The sequence below is a fragment of the Chelonia mydas genome, chromosome 21 (assembly GCF_015237465.2).
Source record: "Chelonia mydas isolate rCheMyd1 chromosome 21, rCheMyd1.pri.v2, whole genome shotgun sequence".
NCBI lineage: Eukaryota > Metazoa > Chordata > Testudines > Cheloniidae > Chelonia > Chelonia mydas.
Genome location: NC_051261.2, coordinates 13,666,787 through 13,684,383, shown reverse-complemented (window position 1 = coordinate 13,684,383; position 17,597 = coordinate 13,666,787). Strand labels below are relative to the sequence as shown.

Sequence of the window (17,597 nt, the reverse complement as noted above, 5' to 3'; positions counted from 1 at the left end):
TGGCAGATCTGGGATTACAACCCTGAGTTTCGATTTGTAAGGGTCTAGTCTTGTCCTGGGCTTTATTTTAATCTTCTGTGAACATAGACCTGCCGTGCCTTATCCTACCCACCTCAGGCATGACAGTAACTGACTAGAACAGCACCATCTGTCTGGCCTCATTAGTGCTGTAATACTGTAACCCTTAGACACATGATCAGGCAAGTTCGTTAGTTATACAGGGTAATCGTGTGGCTATTTCCGTCTCTAATTTGTTATGGGGAGCTTTCGGGAATGCAGCCGAGACAAGGCATGGAGCGAGCATCATGGGGGCTCTGCAAGGTGGACAAATCTGTGCTCTACTAACCCTCCTGGAGGTTTCTTCCGTCTCTAATGCCGGTAGGTCCGGTCCCGTCCATCTGTCTGCTCCCCGGCCAGCAACCAGGTTTAGGAACTGGCATAGCCCAATTTCTAATAGGGGGCAGCTGCTTCAGGGAAAGGTACAAGAACACCCCCCCCGCCCCTGTGGAAAATTAAGGAATAACCTGCCCACAGAAAGTTTCTTCCTGACCCTCATTGCTTAGAAGTTGGCTCATGCCCTGAAGCATGAGGATGTACAACTTTTTAAAAATAACCTTCTCAAGTTCTCATTATCTTTGTAAAATATGCAGCCCTCTTTTGAGTCCAACTAAGCTCTTGGCAACTGGGCTAGGTGATAGCCTGTGGAACTCATTGCTAACTCTGTGCTGGGTAATAAAGGATTATTCTCTTCGTTATATTCTTCGTGACTTTTGTTCTGCATTTCCTGATGTTCAGTCTTGATTTCCTTTGCTCAGTTCTATCCCAGTGCTCCTAGCTCTCCTGCTCCATCCTTCCATGTTGCACTGAACACATCCCCTGCCTCTTCATTTTGCACCACCCTTCATGTCCCCTTGGTTTAAAAGATCTCGGGCATGGGGTGCTGTGCTCTGGGCATTTGCCTGGTGAAGGTGTACAGGACCTGCCACTTGGCTCCTGTGTCTGGGTGCCATTTGACAAGCCCTGATGTCTTTTTTTTTCTTAAAATCTGGGGAAGAGGCGGAGCAGGGGGTGGGGCTTCAGGGAAGAGGCGGAGCAGGGGGCGGGGCCTCAAGGGTCCAGTTACCAGCCATGAGAAAGGTGGCAACTCTACTGTCACTATAGGGCCTCTATCCTGACTTGTACCTCTAGGCACTCCCAGAACTTCAGTGTTAGAGGACACCAGGCATTGGCCTGAGGCAGGACTCCGAGTGGTTGGGTGTCTGGTGGGATCAGGTCTGAAGGCTCAGCCAGGAATACCTTGCCTAGCTCAGACCCTCTGGCTCTGCTTATTGGTCTAAGCATGGGCCCTGCGGCGCTGTGGGTTCTGTTTGCCTCCCTTAGCACAGAAGCAGAGCAGCGAACGGCAGGCAGGGTGCCGGCTCTCCCAGCTGTACGGGGTGGCATAGGGAAGCAGGGCAGGGGAGGGGGGAGAGCAGGGTGCTATTGGGCATTAGGGTGAAAGCCAAAGCATTTAACAGTAGCTTCTTGTGACTCAGAGGGGAGAGATCTCCGGGAGGGTGCAGCTGTCCACGCACAGTTGCAGTGGGCCAGAGCATTCAGAAGGGCTCAGCAGCCCCAGCTGGGGCTAGCTATTCCTGCTGCTCCCAGTGTGACACTTGCAGCCAGGCTTTCATGCGAGCTGTGCATGTCGGGTGCTGGCTCCTTGCCTGAGGAGGTTGTGAAGGTTAGGACGATAACAGGGTTTAAAAGAGAACTGGAGAAATTCATGGAGGTTAAGTCCAGGATCTGAGTTACTACAGAGAATTCTTTCCTGGGTGTCGGGCTGGAGAGTCTTGCCCACATGCTCAGGGTTCAGCCGATCGCCATATTTGGGGTCGGGAAGGAATTTTGCTGCAGGGCAGATTGGCAGAGGCCCTGGGGTTTTTTCGCCTTCCTCTGCAGCATGGGGCACGGGTCACTTGCTGGAGGATTCTCTGCACCTTGAAATCTTTAAACCACAATTTGAGGACTTCAGTAGCTCAGACATAGGTCGGGTTTGTTACAGGAGCGAGTGGATGAGATTCTGTGGCCTGCGTTGTGCAGGAGGTCAGACTAGACGATCATAATGGTCCCTTCTGACCTTTAAAGTCTATGATTCATTAATGGCTATTAGCCAGGATGGGTAAGGAATAGTGTCCCTAGCCTCTGTCTGTCAGAGGGTGGAGATGGATGGCAGGAGAGAGATCACTTGATCATTACCTGTTAGGTTGACTCCCTCTGGGGCACCTGGCATTGGCCACTGTCGGCAGACAGGATACTGGGCTGGATGGACCTTTGGTCTGACCCAGCCTGGCCGTTCTTATGTTGAAAAATATCCATTCTTTTTGCAAGAAATATTTGAAAACATTTTACTCCCCTCTTCCCCCCCCAAGAAACAATGAAAATTTTGACCAAAAAAGGTTTTTCTGGTCCAAAACAAAGCGCTGCGTTTTACGCACGCACGCACACACACACACACCCCATTTTTGCACGCACGCACACCCCATTTTTGTCAAAAAGCCATTTTTTTGTCCAAGGGGACAGGGAAGGAAATGTCTTTGGGGAGAAGAAACCTGAGCGGCCCCAGTGCTGAGCCCTTCTGAAACTCTGAACCTTGTTGTTGTCGCTGAGCTCTCTCTGGAAATTCGGGCCCAAAGGGCCCAGTTGAGCCTTGGGCTGTTTGATTCTGTTTGTACGCTTTAAACCAAGTGCAAGCTTGGGAACCCTGGGGAAAAGCAGCCACTTAGTGAGACTTTTGTGCTGGCATAATCTGACCTCCCTTTCCATCCTTCATCCTACACAAACTATTCACAGAGGATTCTTTCCCAGGTATCTGGCTGGTGGGTCTTGCCCACATGCTCAGGGTCTACCTGCTCACCAGATTTGGGGTCTAGAGGGAATTTTCCCCAGGTCAGATTGGCAGAGACCCTAGGGAGCTTTCGCCTTCCTCTGGAACGTGGGGCATGGGGCACTTGCAGGTTTAAACTAGTGTGAATAGTGGATTCTCTACCTTGAAGTATTTAAACCATGATTTGAGGACTTCAGTAACTCAGCCAGAGGTTACGGGTCTGTTACAGGAGTGGGTGGGGGTGAGGTTTTGCAGCCTGCGATGTGCGGGAGGCCAGATGAGATGATCACGAGGGCCCCTTCTGGCCTTAAAGTCTGAATCTTTAACACCTAGCTCTTACACAGTGTCTTTCATCCAGAGATTTCAAAGAGTTTTACACAGGTATTTGATATCATTATCCCTGCTTTACAGATAGGGAAACTGAGGCACAGTGGCCATACAGGATTTGCTTCGCCCATGGTTAAAGTACATTAAATAGTAGCTGAGGATGATATTGGACACTATTTGATAAGCCCCACTTTAGTGAGAGGGGGCTGGTGGTGGTGGTATTAAGCATGTGGTCCATTCTCCTGGCTTCCATGGCTTTAAAGGAATTAATATAAATATTTATAAAACAGCCAGTGAGGGGAGTTGTTTTGTCATTAAGTCTCCAAAAAGAGTTTTTGTCAGGGTATTTGGTGTCATGTTGTCTCTTCTCCCTGATTCTTCCCAGGCAAGCCAGCTTCAGAGCTGCCAGGCCAATCCCCTGGAAACAGGAGACTTTAAAATCTCAACAAATGCAGCTGTCTTACCAAGCAAAGCTGCAGGTCATTTTGTTAGCAGTACATTTCTATTAGTTGATTCCTGTGTAACAGCAGGATTTTAGATGGGGGTGCATGTGAAATTCTGACTAATTCATCCGATTTGGGTTTTTGGGTTGTGCAGATGCTCGGGTGGTGCTCGTGGCCTGTGAGCTACAGAGGTCAGATTGGCTCATGGTTTCTTCTGGCCTTCTGCGCTGGGATTTAGGCGGTAAGCAAGAACTTGAGAGCGAGTACTGAAAAGACCCCTAGCAGAGCTCTTACCTTCCTGGCTCAGATTGCGTTGGTTTTCATCTCTGGCTTCCCCAGTCTCGCTCATGTGGGGTTTGTACTGTCCCTTTGCCTTGTCGGTTTTGATTAGCAATATTTGGGGTTTATTTTTAATGACTGATTTGGGGCAAAAATGTTTAAGCCTCGAATTGGTAGGATGGGAAACTGTGTCAAGGGAGCTTTTAATGGTGTGGATTGAGCACGTGCACTGCAGTAGTCTATCTGACAAAGGAACAATGAGTCTAGCGGCTGGGAGCTGACGGATGAATTCAGACCGGAAATAAAGTACAGGTTTGTGTTTTTATTTGAACAGTGAGGGCAAGTAGACCCCAGAACCATTTACACAGGGCTGCGGTGGATGCTCCATCCCTTGAAGCTTTGAAATCAAGAATGTGCATCTCTAATACATCTGTTTTAGCTCAACCACGTGTCATGGGATTGATTCCGAAGTTACTGGGGAAAGACGGTGTTATGCCGGAGACGAGACGGCATGATCAGAATGGCCCCTCCTGGCCTTAAAATCTAGGTATTGATAAACAACATTTTAAATGAGCGAGCGTGCATTCTTCTATATCCCTGAATTGGGTGTGCAGTTTGGGGCTGTGCGCAGATGTGGGGGCCTACCTACATATGCCTTGCAGATTGAGGATCTGCTTGTCTAAACCAGGTGTTACGTTTCCTAGTAGTTTGTATATGCTCAGGCCATCCAAACCTGTATTCCAGTTAGGACTCTGATGCACCGACTGCCATAAATTAGCAGCTGGGACCCCTACGTATTTAATGGGGTCAGGGGTTGCAAGCAGTAAAGGAGTGGGAGAGAAGTCTGGAAGGAGAAATAATCCACCCAAGGGCCCAGCTTGCCCCTGGGAGCAGTCTTTTAGGACCATCCAGCATCTTCTGACCTGACCCACTTATTGTGCAAATGAAAATGGGAGCTGGTCAATAGCAGCCACGGATTTGGGGCGCCTCTGCTTCTGGGGGGGCCAGCATGAGACGGAATGGGCCTTGGTTTTTTTTCCCCCCAGAAGATTTGAACACAAGGAAATCCAGCTGAAGTCAGTGGGAGCCGTGGGACAGTCAGTACCTCTGGGAATTGGGCCCCAATTGTCTCAAAATGGGCTCCCCAGAAAGAGAAGCCTCCAGACGCAGAGGCCACTGCTGAAAACATTGGCCTTACTCTTTTTCTAGCAGACTGGGGGGAGGAGGAGGAGGGAGACTGGCATCTGACTAGGCCAGGGAGCCATTCATAAATAGGAAAGGTGCTTCTAAGACTTCAGTTAGCCTTTGGCAGGGCCGTGTTTCCTTGTGCTCGTCGTCCGTCAGCAGCCACCTGTGGTCTCTCTCAATTGATCATCAGCTCTTTGGGGTAGGGACCCTCTTCTTGTTCTGTGTTTGTACAGCGCCTGGCACCACGGGGTGGTGATCCATAACTTGGGCTCCGATGAGCTACTGCAAGACCAATAATAATAAGGAACTATTTTTGTAATAGCGGAAGGATATTTCCCATAAACCTTCCCCTACAATTTACTGTCCCTCATATATAATGCACACACATGCGCGCGAGCACACGCATCCTCTTCAAAACACCAGAAAATGTACCAAACCTAGGCCAGGCCAGGCAGTGCCATGGGAGGGAAGGGCTACTCAGTGTTTAATTTGTGCCAGGACTTGCCTGAGCTGAGCCCCGGCACCTCTGATGCGACAAATTACGCACTGGGGCTACAGGTGTGAACTGCTCCGGAGGTTGAAAACACAAGGCCCAAGTCCTCACTAATGTGTCCCCCTTTGCAGCTTCCTGCTCTAGCAGGGAGAGCTGCTTGGGGGATATTTCCATCACGTTTTTTTTCTGACAGAAAATCCCTTTTTTTGTTTGTTTTTTTACTAAAAGTGACATTTTTTCAAATGTCTGGGTTTTGGTCAAAAAAGCAACATAATTTCTCTTAAGTGATCACTCTCCTTACAATGTGTATTTTTTCATGGTCTGTGTGTATATAAATCTCCTCACTGTATTTTCCACTTTATGCATCCGATGAAGTGAGCTGTGGCTCACGAAAGCTTATGCTCAAATAAATTGGTTAGTCTCTAAGGTGCCACAAGTCCTTCTTATAATTTCGAAGAAAATAGTTGACAAAAATGAACGATTTCCTTTCTGGACTGATTGATTTACTTGGGGGAGTGGGGCTGGGAATCTGCTTTCTCAATCAGCTTGCGTGATGCTTTTGTGGGAATGATCCTCTGGGATTCTCCAGAGGCTTGAGAATAATCTGCTCTTAAATGGTTTTCGTAAGTGTAACTCCAGTTTGCTAGTGTCAGGCATCCCGGTGAGTCACCTCTCTCTAATTCTATAAGCAAAGTGTCTTTCAAAAAGAGCCGAAGTTCTCGTAGAGTACGTTCATCTCCAGCACTAAATATAGTCCCTTCAGAAAGGGCCCAATTCCCCCAGTGCCTTCTGGCTTGTGCAGTCACTCACAGCTGGGTAAATTGCTTATCTGTGAGCATTAATTCGGTCTACTTGGTATTCCTGAAACCCGGTGGGATGATTTGCACAATTGGAACGTTAAAAGCAATGGTTCTAATCTATTTCGGAAGGACTGAATGGGCAAAAGGGGTGGGGGCGGGGCACTCTAGGTCCAAAATGGCATCACCTGTCTCCGAGTCACTGATAACTTGGAAGAAAATGATCTTGAATGCTCACAGATCAATGTGCTAACAGATAAAGCACAAGGTGGGGACTTAGTTGGTGTCTGCTACAGAGCCCCAAATCACACTAGGGAATTGGATGACCAGCTCCTTATGTACTGATCTATGACGTGTAGGGGGAAAGAACCCTGTGTGATGATGGCAGACTTCATTTGGAGTGACATCTGCGGGAGGTCTCCTGCTGCCAGTACTCAAACATCCTCTGAATTTCTAAATATTATTACAGATGACAATTTCCTAACTCAAAAGGTGGTGCAGCCAACCCAGGGGGATTCTGTATTGGACTTTGTTCTTACAGGTAAAGAGCAACTGCTCACAGAACTAAAGTGTAATGGTAGCCTAGGAACAAGTATCATGACTTGATCACATTTATAATGTGCAATCGGAATAAAGTGCAGACCAGTGATATAGATACTTGGTGCTTTAATAGGTCCAATTTCACAAAGCTGAAAACAAGTATGAGCCAAAGCTGCTGGGAGAAAGAATTTAAACAGAAAAATGTGAATGATAATTGGGAATTATTTAAGAACTCCTTACTAGATGCCCAAAAAGCCACAATTCAGGAAGAAGGCCACACTGTTTAAAAAACCACCCAGGTTTAGAGGGGAAGTGAAGGAAGCTATACAAAATTTTAAGTATGGAAGAAAGGGTAAATAGATAGTAATGAATATAAATCAGAAGTTAAGAATTGTAGAAAATTGATCAGGGAAGCTAAGAAACACAGGGAGAAATTGATGGCCAGCAGAGTAAGGACAATAAGGAGTTTTAAAAATATATATTTGGAACCAAAAGAATCTGGACAATAGTATTGGCCCTTTAGTTAGTAGCTGGAAATGGTAGAATTATTAATAATAATGCAGAAATGGTCAGATGTAGAAGTGGTATTTGGGGGCAAAAAACGAATGATTCAGTCTCATCATATGGTGATAACACTCTTTCCATTACCCTTGTATCTCTGGAAGATGTTAGAGAAGCTACTAAAGTTAAACATTTTTAAATTAGCCAGACCAGATAACTTGCATCCAAGAGTTTTAAGAGCTGACTGAGGCACTCACTGGACTGTTAATGTTGATTTTTAATAAGTCTTGAAGCACTGGGGAAGTTCCAGAAGACTGGAAGACAGCTAATGTGCCAATTTTTAATAAGGGAAAATGGGATGACCTGGTAATTATAGGTCTGTCAGTCTGACATCGATCCTGAGCAAGATAATGGAGCGGTTGATATGGGACTTGATTAATAAAGAATTAGAGGAGGAAAATATAAGTAATGCAAATCAACATGGGTTTATGGAAAATAGATCCTGTCCAACTAACCTGATAGATATAGATATAGATAGATATATTTTATACAATTACAGGTTTGGTTGATAAAGGTAATAACGTTGATGTAATATACTTAAACTTCTGTAAGGTGTTTGACTTGATATCACACTATCCTTTGATTAATTTTATATTTCGTTTTTTAGTGTGCCACACATTAAATGGATTAAAAACTGGCTAACTGATAGGTCTCAAAATGTAACTGTAAACATGGAATAGTCCTTCAGCAGGTCTGTTTCCAGTGGGATCCTGCAGGGATTGGTTCTTGGCCCTTCACTAGCTAACATTTTTATCAATGACCAAGAAGAAAATGTAAAATCATCACTGATAAAGTTTTCAGATGACCCCAAAATTGGGGGATTGGTAAATAATGAAGAGGACAGGTCACTGATACCATGTGATCCGGATCACATGGTAAACTGGGGCCAAACAAACAATATGTGTGTTAATACAGCTAAATGTATACATCTAGGAACAAAAAATTTAGGCCATACTTATAGAAAGGAGGACTCTATCCTGGGAAGCAGTGACTCTGAAAAAGATTTGGGTGTTGTGGTGGATAATCAGCTGAACACAAGCTCCCAGTGTAATGCTGTGGCCAGAAGAGCTAATGCATAAACAGGGAACCTTGAATAGGAATAGAGAAGTTATTTTACCTCTGTATTTGGCATGGATGTGACCACTACTGGAATACTGCATCCAGTTTGGGTGCCCACAATTGCAGAAGGATGTTGATAAATTGAAAAGGGTTCAGAGAAGAGCCACAAGAATGATTAAGGGATAGACTGTCAGGTTGGTGGCAGTGATCACTGGGCCCCACCAATCTCGCTTGCTATGGGCCAAGCAGCCATCACATGGGAATTGCTGTCAGTAAGTACTGACGGGGATTTGAACCAGCAATATTGAGGTGACAGTCAACACCACTGTCCCTACCCTTTGTGTGGTCTCTAATATCTCATTGCATTAGTCACAAGAGTCGGGAGGGGTCACCCTGGCCAAATTCCAGCTGCCTTCCTAAAGCCTGCATCCTGCAGTTTCACCTGGGTGTGGTATTCCTGTTCCAGACTGTTACTTTGTATGGTTAAGCAGCTGCTGCCATGTTGCAGCCCAGAGGTGGCTGCATTTCACTGTTGGGTAGGGTGATCCCCCTTGCTGCAAGGATGCAGGGTGCTCTGGGAGAGGTAAGATTGCTGTGTCCTCAGTTGCCTGTCTTCTCCCACTGGCAGGATCCGTCCCCAGCTGTCAAAGGAGAAGATTGAGGGATGCCATATCTGCACTTCGGTGACCCCCGGGGAGCCACAGGTGCTACTGGGAAAGGACAAGGCGTTCACCTACGACTTTGTCTTCGACTTGGACACGTGGCAGGAGCGGATCTATACCACCTGCGTCAGCAAACTCATAGAGGGCTGCTTCGAAGGCTACAATGCCACCGTGCTGGCGTATGGCCAGGTACCGGCTGTCCCCGTCCTGGGCCTCGGCGGTAAACCTGGGCCGTTGCACTGACGCCAGGCTCGGGTGTTAGCCGTTGTGGGCTATCTGGCTGGGCACCAAGTGCTGCGCCAGCGAAGCCATGCCGGAGGGTGGTGGGCTGGACCTGCAGGCCGGAGTTGAGGCTCATTGGTGGGGTGCAGGGGCAGAGGCCCAGGGCTGGAATGTTGGGGAGGGGGTTGCGAGTTGGGATTTTGGGGCATCAGCAGAGCTGTTGGGGAACAGTCAGGGAGGGGTGGCTGCAGGTTGGGTTTGGCGGCCCAGGGCTGGAGCTGCAGGGGGCTGCTCTAAGACTGATGCGCCGTGGGGCTGTCTAAACACCCGTCCTGTGCCCTTTCAGACCGGAGCTGGGAAGACGTACACCATGGGCACCGGCTTTGACACAAACATCTCGGAGGAGGAGCATGGGATTATCCCGCGGGCCATCTCCCACCTCTTCAGCGGCATCGAGCAGCGCAAGCGGGCGGCGCAGGAGCATGGCGCAGCCGTGCCGGAGTTCAAAGTCAGCGCCCAGTTCCTGGAGGTGCGTGTGAGCGAGCAGGGGACAAGCTGGGGCTGGGGAGCGCTCGGAGCTGCCATTCCCACACCCCGGAACAGGGCATGGGCAGGGGTGTCAGCCCCAGCGACCGCAAACCACAGCTGCTCACATGCTGCAGCAGGGGGGCATGTGTGATGGGCCCTACATAAAACAGAGCTGACCACTTATGTTCTGGCTTCTCGGGGAGGCCGTGGTGCTGGTTATCTGTGGTCCCTCTGGGTCTGGGAGCTGGAGGGTGGCTCGACTGCAGTCAGTGTACGCTGCACCCACTTGCCGACATCCGGATTTGGCCCAAAGTCCAGTAGCTGTACAAAGGATGCAGGTTTTCCCAGCCTTCCCCAATTCAGGGGCTAAGCAGGAAGTCTATGGTTCCTTCCACCCCATCTATTGCTTCCGGCTTTCTCACCAACTGAATTGATCACCTTGAAAGTAACATACTGGCCCTTGCCACCCCTTTGCCCTGTTTCTTAGTCCCCAGAGCCTGAATCCAAATCTTTCCTATTGCGCCTTTCATCTAGAACGATCCCACCGTGCCTTGCAGACTGCGTGTACTTTGTGACCACTTCAGCTCTTCCGCACATGCAGCTAGTTCTGGGGTGGAATGTGAAAAAGCCAAATGCAGCATTAATCAGCAGTTCAGGACTGGAATGGGTTTAGAATACCTTCTCTGGGCGAATGCAGGAAGCCTGTATATAGCTAGCCCCGCTGTTCTGACAAAATTTCCATTTTGGTAATGCCTCAAAGGCATATGGAAAAAGCCAGGAGATCTTTAAAGGGTTGGCTTTGCATTTTACTTTTAGATTATGTTGACAGAGAAATGTATGCTGTGATATAATAGATCCAGACTGTGCCATCCTTGTGTATAGTGACTCGAGCTGGGTGGGAGAGAGTTTTGTGAAATTACTGAAAACCACTGTGATATTATTTTGCCAGATCAGTTTTGCATAATTTCATGGAATCCTGAAACTTCAGCTTTTTTTTAGAATGTGCAAAATCTCAAGTGATCTGAAAACTAGTCACACTCCAACATAGAAATGCCTCCTCTGAGGAGAAAGCATCTGCTGTGTATCTAGCCTAGAAAGGACTGAAAGACTGGGAGCGGGGAGGTCCTGAGTTCTAATCCCACTGCTGACACTCCGTGCCCTCAATGATCCTTGTATATCTATCCCTTCAGAGGCGTATTTTCTTGGGCTTCACAACACCTTGATGAATGGATATAAATTGGCCACCAGGAAGTTTAGACTTGAAATTAGACGAAGGTTTCTAACCATCAGAGGAGTGAAGTTTTGGAATAGCCTTCCAAGGGAAGCAGTGGGGGGCAAAAGATCTATTTGGCTTTAAGATTAAACTCGATAAGTTTATGGAGGAGATGGTATGATGGGATAACATGGTTTTGGTAATTAAATATTCATGGTAAATAGGCCCAATGGCCTGTGATGGGATATTAGATGGGGTGGGATCTGAGTTACTAAAGAAAATTCTTTCCTGGGTATCTGGCTGGTGAATCTTGCCCATATGCTCAGGGTCTAGCTGATTGCCATGTTTGGTGTCAGGAAGGAATTTTCCTCCAGGGCAGATTGGAAGAGGCCCTGGAGGTTTTTCGCCTTCCTCTGTAGCATGGGGCACGGGTCACTTGCTGGAGGATTCTCTGCTCATTGAAGTCTTTAAACCACGATTTGAGGACTTCAATAGCTCAGACATAGGTGAGAGGTTTTTCGCAGGAGTGGTGGGTGAAATTCTGTGGCCTGCATTGTGCAGGTCAAACTAGATGATCATAATGGTCCCTTCTGACCTAAATATCTAAGAATCTATGAATTAGATAAATACCAATTGTCCATTTTACAACGGAGGTACAGATAGTGACTTGCCAAAGATCAGGCGAGCCTGGGTCAGAACCAGAAGTGGATTGCACATCTCCAGATGATCAGACCCATCCACTAGAGCACAGAGCTCCCCTGGAAAGTCTGAGCTCCATTTTCTCCATCTGGGCAAAGATTTGAGACCCATATGGCTTCAGACCCCTGTACCTGGCTGGGTAAGTTACCCCCATATTGCACTTTAGGAAACCTTCCCTTCCATGATGCGCTCCTCATCTCTTCTGTCCCAGATCTGAAGAAGTGGGAAGGGTGACCGTGTTCCCAAAGATCTCTAGCCTTGGCAGGGCTTTGGCTCTTCCGTGAGCGCCCGTGACCTGGCATGGAAGCAGGACGTGGGAGTTCTTCCTGTTCATTGTCCCCTCCTTTGAAATCCCTTTGTCGGGGCGAGGCTATTCCGAGTGGTGGTTAACCCTGCTTCTCATTCAGTACGCCAGCAGGACAGCACGGCTGGGAGTGCCCCTCTGCCCGCAGTGTTGTGTTACTGCCCAGCCCCGGGCATGAGCTATAGGATCAGACACAAGTGCTGCAGTGAACCCTGCGAGATCCCGTCTAGCCCTTGCTCCCTGCTGCGGCAGGGTTGCCTCCTATAACATCTTCCCCAGAGCCAGGCCAGCTTGTGAATGCCACAGGGTGCTGGGACTCCCACCGGGTACGTTGCCACAGTAGATCTCACTGTCAGGGAAACCTCCTGCTATTCAGCCTATGTTTCTCTTTGCTCGATCCCTTTCCTCCCAGCGACATCCCCTTTGGGAACGCCCTGTTAGAGTTTACGGGCTGGGGTAACGCCACTGACTTCAATGAAGCTGTGTCTGATTGACGCCGGCTGAGGATCTGGCCCCACTGCACTGGCATGTGGAGAGTATCTGCGAACTTGGCCAACGCCGTGGACCCTTTACATGGCCTGAACCATCCCCCCTAGGCTAAGAGGAGCTACATCTGAAAACCCTTCACCTTGGCCTTGCTCCGGCTCTGTAGGTTCAGCACCAGAAGCCGTCCTGTCCGACGGCAGGGCTGGCAGATGCTAGCTTCTTGGCTATAGAGAAGCTTTGACCAAGCCCGGAGGCTGCTGAGACTCCAGCACTGCCAGGGTTAATGACCCTGGCAGTGCTGGAGCTGGGGGCTGCCTGCCGAGTTCTGAGTTTATTGTGTCCTGTCTGTTTTCCGGTCAGGATATTTTTGCCTGTTAAATAGTTTCAGAGACTCAGATGTCTGGGCTTCTGAAGCATCCAGTCCCAGCGTGAGGCAGGAGTTTCCTCCAGACAAACCCCTCTGGTCTATTTCAGAGTCGCCCGTTCGTAGTCCCCTGGTGGGCTGTGGCCAGCCTGGCTCGGAGCAGGCGATCCGCAGAATCACAGTGATGGCGAAGGCACTAGTGTAGGCAGAGCTCAGGCTTTACCGTCGCATCATCTAGAGCCAGCTGGTACCTAGCGCTTTGCCTCAGGAGAGCTCAAGGTGCTTTACAAAGGAAGATCAGTATCTTGATCCCCATTTTACAGATGGGCAAACTGAGGCACCGAGAGGGGAAGTCACTCACCCGGCAAGTCAGTGGCAGAGCTGGGAACAGACCAGACCCAGGTCTCTGGAGGCCTAGCCCAGTTCTCTAGCCACTAGGCCACACTGCCTGCTCCTGTGCAGCTGCAGCCAGTCAGCAGGGGATGGCTTCGTTAGCTGCCTGCTTGGCCCGACGCATGCAGGGCCCGGCTCAGCTGGCCTATAGCGCCTGCCCTCTCAGCGCTGAACACCCACGCTCCCCGCAAACGCAGCAGGGCAGCGTGGCCCTGTGGGAAATGGTTTGCCCCAGTGTCCCCTCTTCCCCTGGTGGGGTGTGCTGATGGCTACCCTCCACCCCAGAGGTGGCTGCATCTCAGCGCCGTGGTGTGCACAGCTGGAATAAAAGGTGCCCTCGTTGGAGGGTGACCTTGTGGGTCCATTAAAGCTCCAGCATGCAAGGTGACAGGCGGCTGCTGTTACCGCTGTGTTCCTAGCCGTGTCCTGGGACCTCTGCCCTCTCCAGGAAGGTTCGTTAGAGGGGAGGCTTTACTGGGCTGGAGATAACTTCCTCCAGGGGCAGAGTGGAACAGATTAGCCTTTAGCTTCAGAGCCGCTCGGCGGTGCTTTCCCGCTAGCCCCTGAGCTGGGATTGTCGCAATGAACTGCGTGCCGAGCCTAACGCCCGCCAGATCTTCCCAAATCGATTTCGGTTCTTTCTCGAAGCAAGCTCCCGGCTGGAAGGTTGGCGTGTGACCGGCCAGGGGAGCCCCAGAGAACAGGGGGCTCTACCAGCTGTTCCAGCAGGTGCCATTAGAGTATCTTAGTCCATGTGGCGGCCTGTGTGGGGCCAGCAGATCCAGTAGCCAGCTGGGACCCGCTGGCAAACGACAACGGGAGTTTCGCGGTGGTCTGCGTGGACTCTCTCTCTAGGATACTCCCTCCTCCAGCGCAGCATGGCGCTAGGGGTCTGAGCACGGCCCCTGTTCACCCCGCAGTGGCGGGAGATTAGTCGTGAAGCCAAGCGCTGGGCTCTGCAGCGGGCCCCGTGCCGCCCAGTAACCTGCTCCCGTGTCTCCCTCCCCCGCAGCTCTACAACGAGGAGATCCTGGACCTGTTCGACAGCGCCCGGGACCCCGACTCCCGCCACCGCAAGTCCAACATCAAAATCCACGAGGACGCCAGCGGCAGCATCTACACCACGGGCGTCACCTCCCGCCTCATCAGCTCCCAGGACGAGGTGGGCGACGCCCGGGGCCTGGCTGCTGCCGTGGGTTGGCCGCTCCGGGTCGCCGGAGAGCGGGCGTGGGCGGAATGGAGGGGCCGGGTGCTGTGCGGGGCAGAGCCCCCGTGACGACAAGGGGAGTCGGGTGCTAGCCCGCCAGAGTCCCAGGGCGGAAGCTCTCCTGCAGGCTGTCCTAGCCAGCCCTGGGAGGCTCTGGCTGCTGCTGGCCTGGGACAGCCACGGTCAGGGTGTGGCGTTGACACATGGCCGGCTGATGTGCCCCTGGGTGGCATGAGGGCACCGCACCAGGATGCGAGCCCTTTGCATTTTCCTACGACCGTGCTCCCTGGTCCCAAACCTGGTGTGGGGTGGGATGGGCTGTGAATGGATTTTCCCTCCCCCGACCTGCTCTACTAGCCCCCCCCTCGAAGGGAAATTGTCCCCCTGCCGATCCCAGCCCTCTCTTCTTCCCCACACTCAACAGCCCCCCTTGCAGCAAGAGGGGACCCAGCTTGGACAGGGTTAACCCTCTCCTTGCCAGTCCCCAGAAAGGAGGCTTTTTAAATCCATTTCCCACCCCTTCTCTCCAGGCCCCCTGCTCCTCCCCTCTGTGCCATGTGGTGCAGGGCCTAGGGAGAGCGGTCCCCTGGCATCCTCAGTGCTCATGTGCTCACCCTTTGCTATCCGAGGGCAGGAGTCTGGGCTCCATGCCCAGCCCTCCCATGCCCCCCTGTGTTGTTGGCATGCGGTACCTGTCTCCCATGGGAGCAGCATCCTAGGGCGAAGGGGGGGTGGGAACGCAGCCCCCATCCTGTAGCGCCGGGGCGAGGGAATCGCTCGTCCAGCAGGCAGTAAGAGCCATTAGTTAACCAGGCATCGCTGCAGGAGGCTCTGGTCCCAGGGGAGAAGAGTCAGGCGCCAAAGGCAGGACTGTGAGCGCGTGACGCCGGGACGAGTCTCTCCTGCTGCCTCAAGCGGGTATCTCCTGGCACAAGTGCATGGAGGGGGTTGGTCCTGGAGAAGCCCCTGCCCTGTGCGGTGTCTGCGCGGGAACGTCTCTCAGCCGTCTGGGGCCAGCAGAAACGACCCTCAGGACCTGGAGGTCAGATCCCTCCTCTGTTGCCCCCAGACACTTTGTGTGCAGCAGAGATCATGGGGGGCAGCGTGGACCAGTGCTTAGGACTCTGGGCTGGGCCCTGGGAGAGCTGGGTTGTTACCCACCGTGCCACTTGCTGCTGTGTAACCTTTGCAAGTCCCTTCTCTGTCAGCTCCGTGGGGCTGGGGCTGGGGCTGGCTCTCACTGCGTTTGTACAGCACCTAGCACACCGGGGCCTCGATCTGTAGAGTGTTACATTACTCACCATAGCTGTGCATGGGCAGATTCCCAATCCCTTCTCTGAGCGCACAGACCCTGAGTGAGCCTCCACCCTGGCCTCTGGCCTCGGGTTTGGCTTTCTTGGTAACTCGTGAGCGGGCTGATCTGCGGTCTCCCTGCAGCTCCCTCGTTCCCTGTGGCCATGGGAGACGCTCCCCAGTGTCACCGGGCAGGGATCTCCCAGTGCGGGGCCCGGGCACCTGGGCCTGCATGCCACGCAGGGGCTCGGCTGCCCGCATCCCAGGGTGACTACGGCCCATTGACCAAGGGCGCCCTCCCCACTCTGGCATCGTGCCCCCTCCCAGCAGGATGGGGTGGACGTTTCCTTTTAACCCTTTCCTTGCCGTTGCAGCTGATCCAGTGCCTGAAGCAGGGAGCTCTGTCCCGCACAACCGCCAGCACCCAGATGAATGTCCAGAGCTCCCGCTCCCATGCCATCTTCACCATCCACTTGTGCCAGATGAGAGTCTGTGCCCGGCCGGACCTGGTGAGGCTGCACAGCGGGATGCTCGGAGTGGGGTCGGGTTGGGAGCGATCAGCGCAGAGGGATAATGCCCCGTTCCCCCGTGGGACGCGCTGACGCTGCGGCGTGTCTGCTTGCCAGGTGACCGGCCTTCCCGAGGGATCCCAGGCCACCGGCGAGTACGAGACCCTCACCGCCAAGTTCCACTTCGTGGACCTGGCTGGTTCGGAGAGGCTGAAGCGGACGGGAGCCACGGGCGAGAGAGCCAAGGAGGGCATCTCCATCAACTGCGGCCTGGTAGACGCTTAGCGGGCGGAGGAGGCTGGGACGGGCTGCAGTGGATATAAAGGGGCTGCCGGGGGGTCACGCCGAGTCCTGGTTCGGTCACTAGCTGCACTACCCAGCGCCGTCCCTAGTAGGGGTAGATTCCTGGATCTGGGGGCTCAGGAATAACGTGGAGGCAGGAGAGGGGCAGCACACTGTCTGGCTGATATAGCTGCAAGTGCATCTGGTCCAGAGCCCCCTGCTCCCCGGAAAGAGGTGGCTCCGATCACCCTGAGCTTTGTTTTCCGCAGGGAAGGGACCTCCCCAGCATGGGGTGAGAACTCAGGCCCTTCTGTTTTGTTGGCAGCTGGCCCTGGGAAACGTCATAAGCGCCCTTGGAGACCAGAGCAAGAAAGCCGTGCACGTACCCTACCGAGACTCCAAACTGACCCGGCTCCTCCAGGACTCCCTTGGGGGGAACAGGTACCAGGCACCCTGAGCCAGGGCATGGGGTCACCCAGCGGGTGTCCGCTGCGGCTGGGTGTGTGTGACCCAGAATGGAAGAGCTGTACCCTTGCTGGGTCTGGGGTCTGCACCCTGGGTGTGTCACCTGCGGGGGGTGGGAGATTTCCGAGTAACTGGAGGGCCGCTCGGGCTCAGGGACGGATCTGAAGTGCCGTGTGCGTTTCCTGGGGTGGCGCATTGCCAAGGGTCTGGTGGTGTCTCCGTGGCGACTTTTCCAATGTAATTATCTCGGCTCTCTCAGTCCCGAGCCCCAGACGCAATTAGGCAGCTTTCGCAGAATTAGCTCTTGCAAAATGTGTCTGAGCCCTTCGTGATCCGGGACTTGGCAGCTGAGTTTCCCAGCACAAGATTGCTCTAATCCTTCCTGCCTCAGCGATGCCCCGGATGCCCTGCCGTGGG

General features: G+C 52.0%; 1 protein-coding gene across 6 annotated transcripts in view; it reads left to right on the top strand.

Moving 5' to 3' along the window:
* Positions 1-17,597, top strand: part of KIF21B (kinesin family member 21B) — an 85,829-nt gene that overhangs the window by 32,695 nt on the left and 35,537 nt on the right. For all 6 annotated transcript variants that reach the window (XM_037884995.2, XM_037884994.2, XM_043533539.1 and 3 more), the window contains exons 2-7: positions 9,182-9,404; positions 9,784-9,966; positions 14,437-14,586; positions 16,299-16,433; positions 16,551-16,706; positions 17,041-17,156. In XM_037884995.2, the coding sequence (XP_037740923.1) occupies positions 9,182-9,404; positions 9,784-9,966; positions 14,437-14,586; positions 16,299-16,433; positions 16,551-16,706; positions 17,041-17,156 (963 nt within the window). The remainder of the gene's footprint in view (positions 1-9,181; positions 9,405-9,783; positions 9,967-14,436; positions 14,587-16,298; positions 16,434-16,550; positions 16,707-17,040; positions 17,157-17,597) is intronic.